The sequence below is a fragment of the Larus michahellis genome, chromosome 7, assembly GCF_964199755.1.
Source record: "Larus michahellis chromosome 7, bLarMic1.1, whole genome shotgun sequence".
NCBI lineage: Eukaryota > Metazoa > Chordata > Aves > Charadriiformes > Laridae > Larus > Larus michahellis.
This window is the reverse complement of record NC_133902.1, coordinates 1449300-1467164: the sequence shown is the minus strand read 5'-3', so window position 1 is coordinate 1467164 and position 17865 is coordinate 1449300. Positions and strand designations below refer to the sequence as shown.

Sequence of the window (17865 nt, the reverse complement as noted above, 5' to 3'; positions counted from 1 at the left end):
CAGGGGAAAAAAAAGCGCTATTTACAGCTAATAAATTCTTGGCCAAAGGGACTTCTTGTTTGTTTGTTTTTCAGTTTGGCATATCAATTTTAATTTAAATTCTTCTCAATGCTATTTCAGGAGTTAAGAAATTGTGTCTTTAGGGGGTTGGTTTGTTTCTTGATGAGTTAGGGCCCTAATTAGGGAATTAGATCTTCCACACTACTGCTCTTACACCATACAGCATGTCCTGTGCCTGTTCTGATGGCGTGTGCAACACAAGATCTGGTTTCAGTCGGCATAGCTCTGCCAGAGCTGCCCATCTATTGACACTTCATCCGTGTCGATAAACATCGATAGCTGCATTCCTGTGCATGGAAATGGGAACAGAGAGTCAGGGACTCTGGCACGTTAATGAATACCGTCATTGCAAAATGTATGTTTTGGTTTGAGGATTATTTTTTTTGGTCAGTTTTAAGTTGATAGCCTATGATGGTAAATACAGTTTTCTTTTTCAGCTCTGTTACAGACCAGGGGTGAGTTGGACCTAAATTCAGAGCAAGAAGTCAGCTATAAATGACAGAGGCCTAATTGAAAATCTATGAACGACTCATATCCCGCCGTTGACTCAATGCCCTTCCAGGCGGACTTTAGCCCACAGTTCCCTGTATCTGGCAATTGGGATCTGGGTCCACGTTTTGGAAAGTGGAGGGTCTTGTATGGCCATCGTACAAATCATTCCCCCAGAGAAGGAAGCAATTTTGGTGAAAATTTAATCATTCGTACTTAGTAGAAAGAAGGTAGTTGTCATACCGTCTTAGAAAACAAACTTTCCTTTGCTTTTACTTTTTATACGCATGTTTTTCAGGAGGCTGATGTATTACACAGCTTAATGTCCTCGAGTTTACGTGCCTTGTACCACTGCGATGGGGACAGTGGTGGTGGGGACACACTCCTCTGCTGTGTGAGGCACGGCAGGGTCTGTCCTGAGCCATATACATAGCACAGGTGGTAAAAACACTTTAAACTTAGTATCTCAATAAACAGGCCGATGTTAATACAGAGTTGCAGTGATGCGTTACGTGCAATTGAGACCTTAAACTGTTTGGGTTTTTGAATGCCTACAGCTGGTCCTGACAGCGGCCAGAGCTCTCTTGTGGTGGGGGTTGATTATTTATTCATTTTTTCGATATAACTGCCAGGCTGTAGGGAAGGGGAATACTGTAAATGTAAGTACTTGAAGTTTAAATTGCATTTCCTGCTCGGTGACTCTGCCATCCCTCTTCCCGTTTGAGCGGGAGGATTTAAGAAGGATGAGTCCATTGTTGCCCCAGCACATGAAGTTGCTGCTCTTGTGCTGTCCTCTCTTCCTTCCATCCTCAGCAGAAGCAATTCTCACCTTTGGAAGAAAAACAACCCGGTGGCCTTGCACAACAGCTCTCTGATGGGAGCAGTAGCACAGCTGCTGCTGTCTCTCTGCAAAAAAACGCTGGAAAGGGATCCAAGTAAACACGGGGCTCTTGAGTCTTCTTTTGGGGATGGGGAGGTTTGCTGATGTCTGCAGTTGATTTTTTTTTTTTTTTTTTTTTTTTTTAACTTTCAGCATTAGTAATTGTAGAATTAAACAATTTTTGCATGGTCTTCAAACCAGTGTTTGCAAGATGAGTGATGTCCGGATTCCTGGTGGGTTTGGTTTGAGAGCGTGTGTGTGGCTTCAGGCCTCCCGGCTGCTGACGGAGCCCATGGCCGCACCTGCAGGGTTTTGCGACCTGCCCCTCGCCGCAGCGTACGGCTCCCTGAGGAGTCAGTGCCTCGAGTAGTTTCCTTTCAAGAGCTGAAACTGTGGGATCAACCCCAAGTCCTCAGAGCCCAGCAGGGCTTTTTTGTCCCCAGAGGTGTGGGGCAGGCGTTGCACGGGGCTGCGGGGAGTGCAAACGCAGGCAAACCCTCTCTCTGTGGAAGACTTCAGCAAGAGATCAAAGGCATCACTTTAGCCTTGGGAAGCGTTTTTGCTGCCTGGGCCTGGCTCCTGGTGTGCTACTTCTTTCCTGGTTTTGATCCAGCCGCTCTCTTAACTCGTTTGAAGGTTTGCTCGCAGTGTGTCGTCTTTGCTGCAGGTTTCTTTCATTTTCTGGAGGGTACCCTCATGCAGTTGGCTTCGTGCAATCCAGGTGGGGGTTGCTGGCCAGAAAAGCTGATGTGTTGATATTTAAGATGATAAAAAAAAAAACCAAAATAAGGATTTCAATAAAACAACAACATTAAAATTTCTTCATTTCTGTATTTATGGATACCTTTTATCTGATACAGAACTGTGCTGTATTTCGTAACGTCGTAAGCCCTCATAACCAGCAATCAGTAGAACATACCTGTTCGTGTCTGCTCTTACTCCAAGGCATCTGGTACTAACAACAAATTTAACTCGCTCCATGTCAATGGCATTGACTGTCCAGTGTTTTACCACTGTAAGCTCTAGAATTGATTCCGCCTCTTTGCAAATCTAAATGTTTGGTGCTGCTGAAGTCACGTAGCCTCTGTACTGTGTTTGCACTACTTGCTTTTGGTGGGAAGCATGGTGGGTGTGATACGTGAATGCCTCTGATGGATCAATATTTTTATGTATCTAGCCTGTGCTATATAGAGGTTATAACTGAAGATCAGTGATTCAGAGTTGGAATGTGTCCATAAAATGCTTTTGCAGAACAGATAGAGAATTGTGTAGAGGAACATTTATTTGCCCAGTGCACTGCAGCACGGAGATGGATTTTGTTCTAGCTCATCTGTCTTTTGTTTCTGTTTCATATTTGAAGTCTGAGGTGCGCAATATGAAACTGTCTGGCACCTAAACTAAACCTATGCTTCTTGAAGTGCAAAGAAGTTAATATTGCCCATGAAGATCAGTATTACAGGGTGGGTGGTTGTGTGAGATCTTTATAGCATCATACAATGGTATTGTATGTATTTTTCAATAATAGCAGCATTGTAATAATCTTTAGGTACTTTGTGGACTTCCTACTGTTCCCTTTTTTGTTGTACCACCAGATCAACCGCTAATGTGGTAAATACTGGAAAAGAGTATGATGTATATGCGCCCTTGAGGATTTTTACCTGCTGGAAATGATGAGAGTTTGATCTTAAGATCAATTATTCCTCCATCGATTGTGGTCATTTTCGGGCAAACTTCTCTGACTGCAGTCTGGTTCACTTTCTTTTGGCGAACGTGCAGAACCGAAGACAGGAAAGATAATGGCACCTAATTTTTAGCTTGGGGGTTTTTCTGTGCTTTGTTCTTCCATAGTTGTTAGCTGAGCAGCTGTCGTGTTCTTTTCTTTACCTCAGCCTTTGAGAACTTGGTGCTTTGTTGCTTGGCCTTCACGCGCTGTTCCTGCGCCCCGGGACTAAAGTCCCAGTGTTTTGGAAAGAAGCACCAATAGAAATAATTCTGGCGCTGGTTTTTTTTTTTTTCCATTTCTTCCCTCATTGTGTATAGAAAATTGTGGTTTTCTTTGGGAAATTGATTGTTTTCTGCAGAATTCCGTGTGACATGCACCTCTAGTGCTGTGAACATGTCTGATTACAATTTGGTGCTACAGTCTGAGAAGACTTATTTTTTTTTTTTTTTGTTGCCTGAAGGATTCTGACTAGTTGTTTTGAGGTATCATGGGGCAGCAACTCACCTAATGAGTAAAGATATTTTAAAAAGAATAAGCTGCAAGACTCAAAACTTGCAGAAGGGGTTGCCTTACCTGTTAGTGATGTACCTTATTTTCTGTTTTATTTTCAGTTGCTCTTCTACAACGGGTAGCAGAATTGGAAAAGGTCAATGCAGAATTTCTGCGCACAAAGCAGCAACTTGAGCAAGAATTTAATCAAAAGAGAGCAAAATTTAAGGAGTTATACTTGGCTAAGGAAGGTAAGTTCTCAATTCTGTGAATTATTCTGAAGTTATTAAACTTCATCTTCAAATAATGCCTTTATGAAGAATAACCTTTGTAATGCTGACTACTACCCCCCATTTACCCATGCACACCATGTGCTTGCCTTTTTTTTTTTTTGGTTTTTTTTTTTTTGGTTTTCCAGTTAGGGATAATTAGGATTTAAGGGGGTTTTCTGCTGGGATAGTCGACTGCATACCCAGCATGGTTGGTGGGTAAGGCATTGTTGTTCTCTCTGATTTGCCAAAAATGGAAAAGCGACTGTAGTCTTTTAACGAACTGTAATAAGAACATAAGAGACAAGCAGAGAGTAGAATTCAGTAGGTGGCTATTTAGCTTCCCAGAATGAATTTTTAGAATTAGATTTAAAAATTTGCCCGCACGATAGCAGTCAGCAGAGCAACTTGATGTACACTCAGAGCACCACCACTGAGTTTAATACTAACTTTCTGAAGTCCTGGTGTGCTTGTTCTCTCAGAACAGCAGCTGGGCTGGTAAGTGGAGGGACATAGTCTGGGTGGTGTGCTGTTTGTACTTTGTGGCTAGCTTTTTTCATGTAGTATTAATTTGTCTTAAATTTCCATCTGAGGTAGAATATAAGCAGACAAACATTATAAAAGTTTTAGTACCAGCCAAGGGCATCTATTTCAATAACAGTCTTTACAGGAAAATTTGAACCATGTGAGCTCAGATGTCTGACGAAGAATTAGAGAGCAGAGATAGCTGCTGTTCTGAGCGCCAAATTGATTTATTTCTAATCCTGATGATTTTCCTGTCCTTAACATATGAAAGCAAAGCCAAAAAATAATGCATTAAGACTGCAGCTGGTTGTATAAGCTTATGAGAGCAGAAATATAACAGGCGTAACGAAGATCAGATCATACAGAAGGCCTATTTCTTTGTGTTTCTAGCAGCTGGATGAAAGGAAATTTAAGATACAAGACACTGCTGATGAGATCAGCAATAATTCTCCTCTCCTTTTTAGAACAGAACAGCCAAAAAATAGAAAATAAAAATAAATTGTGATGAGTGGGGGGAAAAAAAATAATCCAACTTTTACATGTACTGAAGTGGAAGGATACCAGAGGAGAATATATAAGCAATTACCTTTTTTTTTTCCCCAAAAAACCCTTTTTTTTCCCTCCCTTTTCTCCTAGACCCTTTCCTAAATGTACACTGGGACTGTGGCAGCCCATCGTTGATGCTGTCATTTGAGAACTAAGTAATGTAAATGCTACAGGATCTTTTTCTACGCAAGGATTAATGCCCTCCTGAGTACCCGGTTAGCCCCGGGTTTCATATTCTCTGTCAAGGGCTGAGGTGTTGGGCACCAGTGTTTTGGTACTGAGGGAAGTAAATGGTGATAGCTTGCTGTTTGTTGTACACTGGCCAGATGTTTCTGGTAAAAGTGATTGCCGTTGAAATAGACCATGTGGGCATAAAACTATATATTTTGTGTTAGTGCTTTTGGAATTAATTGTATAATACATATCTTCCAGAGTTCTTTCCTTCAGATTAACTGAAAACTCATGAGCGTAATGTGAAATTAGTTTAATTACTGTTTATAGTTGCAACAATTAGAGAAGTAGTAGACATTCCTTTGAACGTACCCCTTTTTTTTCTTTTTTTTTTTTTTTAAATAGAAGCTTAGTTTTAACAAAGCCATGGTAAAGAACAAATTAGGCTGCGTAGTTTTCTTATGTGGGCTCCAGATAGTAGTCACAGAGTGTTTCTGTTCAAGAAATATGAAGTGTTCTATCCAAGTTCAGGACCAAGTTGGTGCTAAAAATGGGGGAAGACCTGTCTTCCTGTCCATTGTTCTTATATTTTCCAAATTCATTACCAGAATGAGTTAAATAATAATGAACTAATTAAAAGCACAGTTCACTTTCATCAGGCATATTGATTCATAGGTTATATCTATAGTGTCTGTTTTGTGGCTGCGTCCATGAGATGGTACTTTTTTAATAAAAGGCAAGGGCAAGCGAAGACAAAAAAGACTAAAGACACCTGCTACGGTTTGTTCAGTTGTTATGGGTAGATGTTTTAAAATCAGTGCTTCCTTCACCCCCTTGTTAGAGCACTCTTCTTTGCTGTAGCAACTATGGGATACGTTTCGGATTGAATTGATTAATCAAGCGAAGTGTCAATAATACTTCCTTTCAGAGGACCTGAAAAGACAAAATGCAGTGCTGCAAGCAGCCCAAGATGATCTGGGACAATTGCGGACCCAGCTGATGGAAGCTCATGCTGAAATGGAGAACATCAAAGCTATAGCTACAGTATCTGAGAACACAAAGCAGGAAGCTATCGATGAGGTGAAAAGACAGTGGCAAGAAGAAGTAGCTTCACTACAAGCTATTATGAAAGGTAACAACCAGGCAAGCTGCTGCCGCTAAGATCAGACACCCCTTTAGTATGTGTCTAGTGATTTGTGCCTGCTCTTGCACGGAACATGGATAGCTGCTTTTCATGGCTTGGCAAAACTGGGCTACAGAAGCGACGGCTGAAGCGTAGTTCCTAAGTGTGTGAAAGGGAACTTGGTGGTTCTTTTCTGTTAACATTGAGGATAGAATTTGGAAGCAATCATGGCAGCAGGAACTCCCACGTATATGCAAAGCATTTTTGAGGGACTATGAGTGTGATACTTCATGCTTCCACGAAGATAAGTATAATGTATGTAATTTGACAAGTCAGAAAACAGCTTTAGGCCGACAGCATGACTCTCTCTTCTCCTTCTGTGTGAACATAGTTCTGCTGTCAGACAGTTAAGTGTCCCTCCAGTACTATCACATGGACTTTTCCCCAGGCCGGTGACTGAACATGCTGCTCTCTGTCAGTCATGGGTCATTGTTTTTTCTTGATAGTTCTGACCTATTCTTTGTTACGTTTGCACATTGCACAGCTGTTGGTGTTTCTGAGACAAACCATGGGCAAGGAACAAAATGCAGGATCTAAACTGGGGACAGGCTGTTGCCGTAACTGACTGCTTTCTTAAAGGTTCACAAGCAGGATCACAATATCCTGAGCCTGCAGCCTGTAGGCAGTTTTTCCATCACCTGACTGTGCTTTTCCCCCAGAGAACACAAATCTTCATGTATATTAAGTACACAAATTTCTGTTTATTTATGATCTACACAGATAGGTGAACCTAGATCAAGGCTCAGTTGTGCCAGATGCTGTACGTATGTAGACAAAGACAGCCCCTTACCTGAAGGGGTAATATTAATATCAGGGAAATGACAGCTGTGTGAGAAGTTCTAGTGCCTTTGCCTGTGGAAGTAAATAAGTAGGGTTTTGGTAGTTTGTTTGGATGATGTGCGTGGAGGTACAGAATGTGCTGCTAAATAGGATGTTAGACACGTACGCTGTTTTGAAATTAGGAGTTACACAGTTTTAGAGGCTTGTTTTTTTGTTTTCTAGTGGTGGTGGTACAAATTGAGATGCAGTTTGTTTGAATCTTTTGCTTGTATAGTTGGGTTTTGGGGCAAGGCTCAAAGGGAAGAGAGGGGAAGGGAGTTGTTGTCCTAGTTTTGATCAATTATGATAAATCATTGACTGGTTGGAGATGGAGTTCCTAAAGCTCTGCTTCTTAACTTACGTTGAAAATAAGTTTTGAAAATACTGTTTTATAGAGACTGTTCGTGACTATGAGCTCCAGTATCATCACAGGTTAGAGCAAGAGCGAGCTCAATGGAATCAATATCGAGAAAATGTGGAACGGGAAATAGCAGAGTTGAGACGGCGACTGTCTGAAGGTCAAGAGGAAGAAAACCTAGAAAACGAAATGAAAAAGGTACGTTGAAATCTAGCTTTTCAATTTCTGTTTCAAGATATGCTTGTGTTCTGCATGAGTTCATTTCTACGCCCTGCTATAATTCCTCAGAAATGCACATAACCTTGTTCTGACAACTTTCGGCTCTTTGTTCATGGAAGTCATCAGGACCTAATCTGCCATTTGCATCCATAAAGGTGTTGTATCTGATTATGTGGATTCAGTAAGATGATAGCACCTGAGAGGATGGTAAAGTTTGGCCTTCACCTGGTACAAGCAGGAGGCCTTGCAATGTCTCGTGTCATATTAACTCAAGTAAAGACCCCTCTAGATTTTTCTGGATTGACAGCAGATTTATAAAATTTCCTTCTGCCCCTCTGTTCCGTTTCTCAAATCTTATACACTGCTTTTGAGGTTTTTAATGGTCACTATATCTAAAACGTCTTTCATCTTATTAAGCCGTGTTTGTGCACCACAGTACTACTGGCTTCCTAGGAAATACAGAACCTTGCTGTTGTAAAACAACAGGCTCTAGATGATGAAAGATAGTTGCTGTGGAGTTTGGAAAGATTTTTTTGTTGTTGTTCAAAGATCTGTGACTTGGAGTTGAAAGAAGTAGATTGACATGCCTTGTGTTGAGTTTTGATGATGGTTGTTGTTGAGTTTGAAGATTCGGTGTATTTCTCTTGCAGGCAGGAAGGAAATTGAACCTGTCATAATAGATCAATGTTTTGGAATCTTTGTTTATCATATTATAAAAACTTGCGTTTAAGTGAGTTTGTCTTCCCAGCAGGCTTACAGTAGTCTTGAAGATATTCTAAGGCTATTTTAATGTAACAAATGATCCTGTATTCAATAAAGGAGTAGACTAACATCTCATAATCTGCCACATCACTGAAATGCCTTGTTTCTGCTTGCTGTCGGAAGAAGAACCACAGTATTGAATGTCACAGACATTCCACATTATAACTATTTTACCCATTTTTACTATGTTGTAACAAGCAATCAGTATTAGTGTTGCAAAATGCAGTTTTGAGACTTTTAAAGAGATTCTTGAATATTGCTAGTTGTAATTGCATAATTGTTGTTTGGTATTTAGTGAGACTGCTCCTCGTATAGGCCTGATTTATAAAGGTGGAAGTCAGAATAAAGCCTATTTGCCAATGTTCTCACTACAGAATTACTGCCACTGGAATTTTTAAGACATCAGCTGTTTATTAAGAGGGGGTTTTAGCCCTGTTTAGGGGAAAAAGACTGTGCTTAAAGCTAGAAGGAAGGTTCAGAATGGGGTCAGTGTGATGAGTCTGGAAGAAACAACCCAGAAGATGCAGAGTTCTCAGTGTAAAAGGCTCTTGACTGAGACGGTCTTTTCAATAACTAAAATCTCAGGACTACTTTTTTTTTTTTTAAGCTGAATGTACTGATCGTCTAACACTTGTAGTTGCAAGTGTCAGATGACAGCTCAGCTCATCTACACTTAACGGTTTTAATATGTGCCACTTAGCATTTAAGTTTGGTATAGCAGATAAATAACAATTAACTATACTCCTTTAAAAAAGGAAAACAATATCTCTTGTAATACTAAAGGAAAAGGTGATCAATTTATTAATCTGTGATTAATAGGAGCGCGGAAAGCTTTATAGTCCTGTAAAGCAGAGGAAGATGTACTTTATGTAATACGAGGGGGAGGGCTAAATCTGGGCTTCAGGGTGCGGCTCGAAATAATTGTTTAAACTGCTTTGCATGGGCTTTTTAATCTTCGTCATTAAACCTGTGAGGTTTTTCCTCAAGGAGACTAAGAATTAGATCAAAATTAGAAAAAGGACATGCATTTCACCTAAAACCCAACAAGCAAATCCCAAGCCCACAAAAAGCTGTGTTTGGCTATAAAATAATGAATATTCATACATCAGCAGTCAGTATGAAAGGAGGAATTTTCTTGATCACTTGGGATGTGCTCTTTGAAGACTTGTGATCAACTCCTTATGCAAAATGGTATTTCCAGCCAACAATGTTGTATTCATCCTCTATCTGTATATGCTCCATTATAACGAGGGATTTATTTTATTTTTAAGCATAAATTTGGAAAGAGTTTTTAAGAAATATCTTCATCTTCAAGATGTTCTAAGGAATCTCCAAAAATCTCAAAGGAATTAGAAAAAATAAAAAACGAAAGTACTTTGCTCTCTGTGCTTTCTGGGCCGTGAGTAGGTGCTGTACCAGCACATACCACATTTCTTAAAACTAGCAGAAAAGCATGCCATTGTCTAGCATTCTTAATGGGAGGCCAGGCAAGAAGAATGGAGAGAGCAGAGACAAGATCCCAAGCCGTATGTTGGTCCAGGACACTGACCTTCTTGGCTGGGTATCTCAGTTCAGTTGTGTTCAATTTGGCTATAAAATCCATTTTAAACAACAACAACAATCCATGACATTTAATACTGTGTCCACGTAATTGCTAATGATTATGCTTGTTGTCTGCATACTTTTTCCTCTGAAAGAGACGAAGGGTAGATAACAAATGTTGCTCCAAATTCTGTAAATAATCTCTTTGAATTTAAAGTTCCCTGCTTTGGTTGAGCATACAGTTTTGGTATGTATGCGTGTTATTTATCCAGGTTTGGGAGCTCTTAGAGCCGCTAGGTAATGTCTTCATAAGCATACTGTTTTGAACTGTATTTGCTAGATTGTGATATTTTGCTGGCAGCATCCCAGTCTAGCCTGCAAACCTGGCGCTTGGCATTCTTGGGCATCCTCTTGTCAGGAAGAGCATGTCTGGTGGAACACTCGCATTTGTCTGGAAGCAGCGGGTTTGCTTTTCTGTGTAAATCTGTTTCCAGCTGCAAATTACTTAATCTCTGTAGAAAACTTCTGTGTTCTATGACTTTTATCATAAAGTGATGATTTCTAAGAAATCTGTGCTGAAAACTTTGTGTGTATTCTGTAAATTCTTCTCGGCTCACAAAAGGCAAATACCTTGTTCTGATGATAAGCGGTGCTTGCGTAGTCATTCATCTTTCAGAAGACATATTGGTGATTTATAAAAATCTCTCCCATCTTCCTGTGCTTCGTAATACTAGATAGGTTTGGGGTTTTTTGTTATCACAGATGCTAAAAGCAGTCTCGCCGTGGCAGACCGTGGTTCCATGCAGGTTCTCTGCTCAGTAATGACTGGGCTCCCTGCAGGCAATGACTTGGTGGGGATGAGTCTTGCAGAATGGCAAAACTTGGTTAGTCCTTTTTATTCAGACCTCATTTTCCATTCAAGAAATGATCTGGTTTTCTGCTGGAGCTGCGATGAATATAAAGACTCTTCCTGGCACGGTTGTGTCAAACTCGGAGTAGCAGAAGTCTGCAGAACAGGTATTTTGCATAGAGAGACGACAAGAAAGGACATGAAGAGGGGAAATTGGAAGGGGAGGGTAATCTGATTTCTGTGACAGACTTGGCCATAAAATCTGATAAAGAAGTGAGCTGCTTTCGTTGGTAATGATAAAGAACAGTGGAATAGATTTAGATGAATGTGGTTTACTCCTGCTTTCAAGAGAGATTCTCAAATTGTGTGTGTGTGTTTTCCGCTTGTCTTGGTTTTTAAGGAACAAATTCATGTACGGTGTGTGCCTGAGATTTCTCCAGCCGGGATTTTGTTCTTCTGAAAAGTGTTGGTTGGAGTAACAGTAAAGGATGTTCCGGATTGCTGTAGCTGGCTGTCGGGCCAGCAATGCAGTGTTTTGTGTGTTGACTTGGATTCATTTTTCAGCATGTTCTCTCTTGGGTCATCTTCACGCCATGGTCTGCAGATCCCTCCAGCGTGTTCTTCGGGGGCTGTGTTGGGAGAGCAGGCTTTGCTCGGGCAGGGAATATCTTCATGTAGAAATTTTCAACAGCACAGATATTCTCGTTTTATTCAAGTTTGAGTGGGAACTTTAACCTCAGTTTGGGAGTCTCAGTCTTCTTTACCTTCAAAAGAAGACCGAGTGACCAGCGCTCATTTAGCAGATACAGGCTGTTCTGGGTGTTAGCTCAGTATCACACTGACCTTTAAAATGCATCCTTCCCCATCCCCCTGCTTTTTTTTTTTAATGAAACACTTGCAATATGTTGCAACCACAGTGCCAAACTTCATCTCTGTTTACCAAGCAGTAAAAAACAGGGTAATTTTTCGGTCATGTGGAATTTGATACAGTTTTGTCTTCCCAGTTAGCTGCTGTTAAACAGGGTGGGTTTTGCTTTCGGGGAACTTTCTGGCTGTTTCTCTGAACTGACTGGCTCCAGCACGGATGCGTTTGTTGCTCTATATTCAGTGTTGAACCATGTGAAATCAGGCTGGCGGTGAAATGTTCTTGCAGTTATCATGAATAATTAGGAGAAAGCTTATTCAACAGTCCTAAAAACATTGGCCTGTTTTTAGTCCATATGAGCCGGCTATAGGTAGCATTAAACGAATAGAACTGATACAATAAATGAAAATAAAGCTGTCTTTGAAGTTGAACTCCTGCTCCCATCTGTTTGAAAAATGTGACTGATGAGTTGCTGGCTGCAAGTGCGGGGATCTGTGCGTATGTGTGACACCGTCACATGTCCCTGGTGTTGAATTCACTGCCTCATGTGATGGCCCTCGCTTTCCTCACGAATTTTATTTGTACTCTTTGGAGACACAAACTAGCAGTGACAGAATGTAGCAGAAGGGAATGAAACGTGAAGAAATTGGTTTTGTCTGTAGAGTTTTCCTTAAAGCTTTTTAGGGCCTGGCAGCTTTTGGATAATTGACAGGTATTGCAATATTATTTTGTCTATTAATTTTAAGTTTAGAGAACTTCAATGGTTAAAATATTGTCTATTTTTCATCCCGAAAGCCTAGCTCAGAACACAGTTGTCAATAAGCTCACCAGAAACTGAAAGTCAAATGAGTACCCTCTGAGACCTGCCGTCTAGTCTAGATTTAAAACAAGACATGAATGTTATCTTTTAGCGACCGTCTTTGCTGATCGGGTTGGGAAAAGTGTCAGCTTTGGGACACAGTCCTCTGCTTTCCCTTCCTGCTGACTTCCTCCAGGAGAAGACAGAGAACAACTGAGCTTTCTGAGCCTTCACACATAAACCCAACCCAAATTAGGTTGCTTAAATTCTTTGTGGCTTGAAGAATTTTTCTGCGGTGAATGTTGGTGTGTTCTGCTCGCTGTTGAGGGAGCTGTCATGGGAGGCTGTTACTTTGCCTTGGGAAATTTTCAGTGCATCCGTGTAGGAAAGCCAGAGTGTTTAAGAAATGGGGATGTCAGGGCCACCCCTTGACATGTGCAATTCAGAATTTGAACACTGAACGCTATTTCTCATTTTAATTCTCACTATTTTTACCTGGCTTTGTCTCCACCCCTCACGCCCCATATCAGTCTTATTCTGTTGGCCTGCTTTGATCTCTTCAGAACTATTTTTTGAAAAAATTGCAGGGTTTTTGATAAATTGCCTGTATATAGTTTTGAAACATCTAGTACAGTAACACCAAAACCTGCTACATTAGTAGTAATTTAAAGTTGAAAAATGGTCTTCCAAAACAGAACAAAGCTATGCTATGCGTTGCTTTGCAGATCCTTTTTCTTTTAACTTCATGAGTAAGCAAATGAATGGTCAATAATTCACCAGGCACTTCTTGTGTTACGCTCTTCTTTTTTCATGTGTGCCATGTGGCAGCAAGTTTGCAGGACAGATAGGCCTTTAATAACAGAAAAGTGTATGTATTTTGAAATGCCTGATCTGTAATTTTTCTCCCAAGTATCAAGAGGGACAGATTTACTAAGATTCTCTTTAAAAGCATATATTCGTGGCCTAATCCACACATGGATTTAAAATTTAACTGCCTTCTGTGAATGGAATAATATCGGCCTGTTGTCATAGAGATGACTGCTGGACTAAATAAATAGCAATAAGACGAGTATTGAAAGTGGAAGTTTAGTCAGCTATTCTTGTTGGCATAGAGATTTTCTCCAAATGTCTCTGATAATGGGAACTGTTGTGGTGAAAACTGTGACAATGTGTTATTCATAATTTATTGCGTTATCTGCAGGCCCAGGAAGATGCCGAGAAGCTGCGTTCGGTTGTGATGCCTATGGAGAAGGAGATCGCAGCGCTGAAGGAGAAATTGACAGGAGCTGAAGAAAAAATAAAAGAATTAGAGGCATCAAAGGTGAGGTGGAGTTGTAACTGTATCCTAATTATATCTCGCATCATGCTACTTCGGTGCAGATAAGTAAAGTCAAATTTTCTATGAGAGAAAAACGTGTATTGTGAAACATTTTGTGCGCCATACATCTTTTCTCCTACAGCTCAAATAACTTACTTGGCCTATATATGTTTTCCTATCTTTCTGGTTTGAGGGTTGAGTTATGTGGGTGTGTCATCTGTGTTTAGCTTAAATTGCATGGCTGCAGCTTTATTATTAAATTAAAAAAGAAAAACCTGCAGAAAAACAGCTGCTTTGCACTACTCCAGCAGTCTGGCCTTTAGGTTAATGTCATGCTTGCGGCTACAGAAAGATTTGCATTTGGCAAAAGTCTTTTAATCTACTTCCATCCAGTATCCGCTGTCTTTCATTTTCTAATCCTGGGCATAAAGCTGAGGCAACATCACCGGAATTTTTATATCTTAAACTTGAAGTAAACCTCAGATTCCTAGAAAGGGATGCTGGCCACTGCCGCCAGAAATGAATGTAAGTGGTTTCCCCAGCGTTCCCGTATTCCTCAGGTGTGTCAGAACCCCTACGGAACTTTCTCACCAGCTGTGAAGGGCAAATAATACTACATCACTGTAAGATAGTTGCGTTTAATGTACTGATTTATAAAGAAATGAAGATGTCTTCTGTAACAAATACTTTATCTTGAAACTCAAATAGGCTGAAACAGCAAATTAACTTACCATTTGGACGTTTTTAAGACATAAAATAAATACCTTGTCTTCTGGATCACTTGCATTCTAATTTAAATATTCATAACTTGCTGGAATTCTTTCTCTTTTTTTTTTTTTTTTAATTTTCCTTTTAGTCCAGCTTGGAGGCCTGTCAGAGATTTGGGAGAACAGTGTAATTCGTTTAACAGTCTTAACAGTTTTACTCGATTGAGGGTCCATGCTTGAGTGTTTTCCTTCTTCATAGATTCTTTGTGGATTGCTTTATAGGTCAAATTTTTGAGATCGAAATGTTCCTAGGAATCGTAGTTCTCTGGGTAGTTCTGCTTTTTTCCTTCATGCAAATAATACTTCCTTTTCCTTGCCAGGCTGAATTTGGGGAAGATGAGGAAACACAAACCTTCTCTTGCTTGCTTGCTCTCAGAACACTTTTTTTTCTTTTTTTTTTTCTTCTTCTTTTCTTAAGAGTAGTCTATTACTTTTCTTAGGACTTTTTTGCTGAATTTGGTTATAAAAATCATAGGTCATTTTTGTCTCCCTCTTTCCTTACAGGCAAGGCCTGGGTAAAATTGACAGTGTTTCTAGACCAGGAATTGTGTTGGTTTCTCTGTCAGTCCTCTAAAATCTGAGCATGTTGTTCTATGGGATGAGTAAAACACAAGCGCACATCTCTTGAAAAAAGAGAATGATCACTTTCTTCACGTTTCTAATCTTTTTGAGGGGTTGTTTTTAAAGAATTCATGCTTTAGGTGGTGATTCTTACCAAAGAAAATAACATAGGCCCTTAATTCTTACCTGTGGTTGATTCCAGTTCATTCTTCCTTCTGCCTGAAGTTGCCAATAGTCCTATTTCAAGTCACCTTTTTAGCCTAATGGGAAAGAACCGCTATTTTGTATCTACCAAGGAGATGTTTAAACACAAACTTGGGAAGTTGTTAAAGTACTTTAATCTACAGCACTCTAAATATGCAAGGTATTTACATGATTTATATTACTAGACTGATATGAGCACTGGCACGTGCAGAACAAGCGATACATTTGGCTTTTCTGTTGGTCGCGTTGAAATCCCTTGAATCTGTTCGAGTCATGTAATTTTGTTTTTCAGTGTCAAGTATTTAGCTGGATTAGCAAAACAATTCATTTCTTCTGCTTTGGTGGGTTTTTAGTTTTCCCCCCCTCCCTGTTCCGTCCTTCCCAAGGGTTATTCTCTGGGACTCAGATTTCCCCATTTCAATGGCTAAATGACTTGCAGACAGAAGACTTGGTACCCAAGCTCTGCAGGATGTTCGTTCCAGTTCTTTGTTAGCTTTGCTATTTAAAAAACAAGAAGAAAAAAGAATCCTAATCTGCTTCTTCAGTCTTTCTTGCTGTAATTGCTTTACATCCCATCCTCCATGAACATATTTTCCTTTCTTTTTGCAGCAACCTTTAATGGGTTTGAATGTTTTTCTTCTTGCTGTCCCCCAGTCTTCTCTCTTCTTAGTCTTACCATCCCTGGTTTAGTTCAAGCTCGCCTCATAGTCGTGTTTTCTGAGTACTGTTACTGTGCTATTTTGAACCGTCCGTCTCCTCATCTTCTTTGGAGTAGGAAACCCAAAACCAAATGCAGAACTTAGTTGTTGGCTTATCAATGCTAATTAAAGGATTGCTTCCTTGTTTGCTGTTCTTAGCCTCCTTACCACCTCTGTGCTCAGTGCCACTGCTGCTGTGATCCAACTGTGGCAACTCTATAAATATACTGGTATGTTTGATTTAGCAGAATTTTAATGAGTAATGTATTCAGAAATAAATACAGATTCAGAAATAAATACAAATTGCACACTTATATTTGAGTATTTGTGATTTCTGGAAATAAACTTGACTTCAGCACCTGTATGTTAGCCAAACAGGCGACACTGTAACTTCTAAGAAAGAGGAAATGCCTGAGAGCATTCCTCCACTGAGACGGTGGATTTCCTTCTTTTTATTCAGGTTAAAGAACTGAACCATTATTTGGAAGCCGAGAAGTCATGTCGGACAGACTTAGAGATGTATGTGGCTGTTCTCAACACGCAAAAATCAGTCTTGCAAGAAGATGCAGAGAAGTTGCGGAAAGAACTTCATGAAGGTACCTATTTAATAATAATCCTATTGACTCTCTTACGCTAAGATGTAAAAACCAACACAGCCGTTTCTCCCTTTCTGATTTCTTATTTGAATTGGATTTAAAGAAATTGGGGCACTTTTAAATGTGAAAGCCCTTGAAATGTTGACAGAAGGGTTGAATGTGGAGTTCTTTTATGACAGAGAACAACAACAGAGCCATTCATTCTCTCGAGGGATGCTGTTGAAATTCTGCTAAGTTCTTATAGTATTGCAAGTTTCCTTCTTACTGAAGCGATTTTACTGCTGTCTTTTATTTGTGTGCAATTATGAGCATTTTTTCCATAGTGTATCGATATATCTCTGAGGTATGTCACTTCGGAATGCCTGGTAGTGGAATGGATGTGTAAATGTACAGGCATGCTGGTACAGCGCAGAATCACTGCTGAGGAATGAAAAATGGAACCTTCTGTTGAAATAAACAGGGGCGTAGAAGACAGTCTTTTTGAAACCAGCAATTAAAAAAAAAAAAAAAGCTATTAGAATTCATGAATGAAGTTAAGGCGTTAGTCTTCTAATTGGGAAATGTTAAACTGTCAGTAATACATACCTAATCACAAGCCAAGTTTGGGAATTAAGAAAATGTCTTATTTCATCCTAAATAGTTGTTGAACAAAGCCTGACTGTTCTTGATTAGAACAATAATTACTTTTATTCATGAAAATGCTTCTCTTTGGAAAAGACGTTAAAAAAATTCTGGTTCAGAATGGCTCTTTCTATTTTTGAATAGTCTGCCATCTCTTAGAGCAAGAGCGACAGCAGCACAACCAGTTGAAACACACATGGCAAAAAGCCAACGACCAGTTCTTGGAGTCTCAGCGTCTGCTGATGAGGGACATGCAACGTATGGAAATTGTTCTGACCTCTGAGCAGCTCCGACAAGTTGAAGAACTGAAAAAAAAGGATCAGGTTACTTGCTGCTTTCCTCTTTCTTTTTTTTTTTTTTTTTTTGTTTTTTCTTCTCTCTCTCTCCCACCCCTGCCTTTTTTTTTTTAAGTACTGTAGGTTTAATGTGTTATAACAGGTATGGAAATCACATGTTGGAGACAAGTTATTTAAGCGTGTTACTATTTCAAAAAATTATAGCTGACAGTTTTAATAGAAATTCTCCATTTGAATGACAGCTGACATGTATAA

The 17865-nt window shown here is 39.8% G+C and overlaps 1 protein-coding gene across 5 annotated transcripts in view; it reads left to right on the top strand.

The window, feature by feature from the left end:
• Positions 1–17865, top strand: part of RABEP1 (rabaptin, RAB GTPase binding effector protein 1) — a 49255-nt gene that overhangs the window by 15381 nt on the left and 16009 nt on the right. For all 5 annotated transcript variants that reach the window (XM_074596269.1, XM_074596272.1, XM_074596270.1 and 2 more), the window contains exons 2-7: positions 3764–3892; positions 6081–6284; positions 7550–7710; positions 13751–13870; positions 16558–16693; positions 17459–17637. In XM_074596269.1, coding sequence (XP_074452370.1) covers positions 3764–3892; positions 6081–6284; positions 7550–7710; positions 13751–13870; positions 16558–16693; positions 17459–17637 — 929 coding nt within the window. The remainder of the gene's footprint in view (positions 1–3763; positions 3893–6080; positions 6285–7549; positions 7711–13750; positions 13871–16557; positions 16694–17458; positions 17638–17865) is intronic.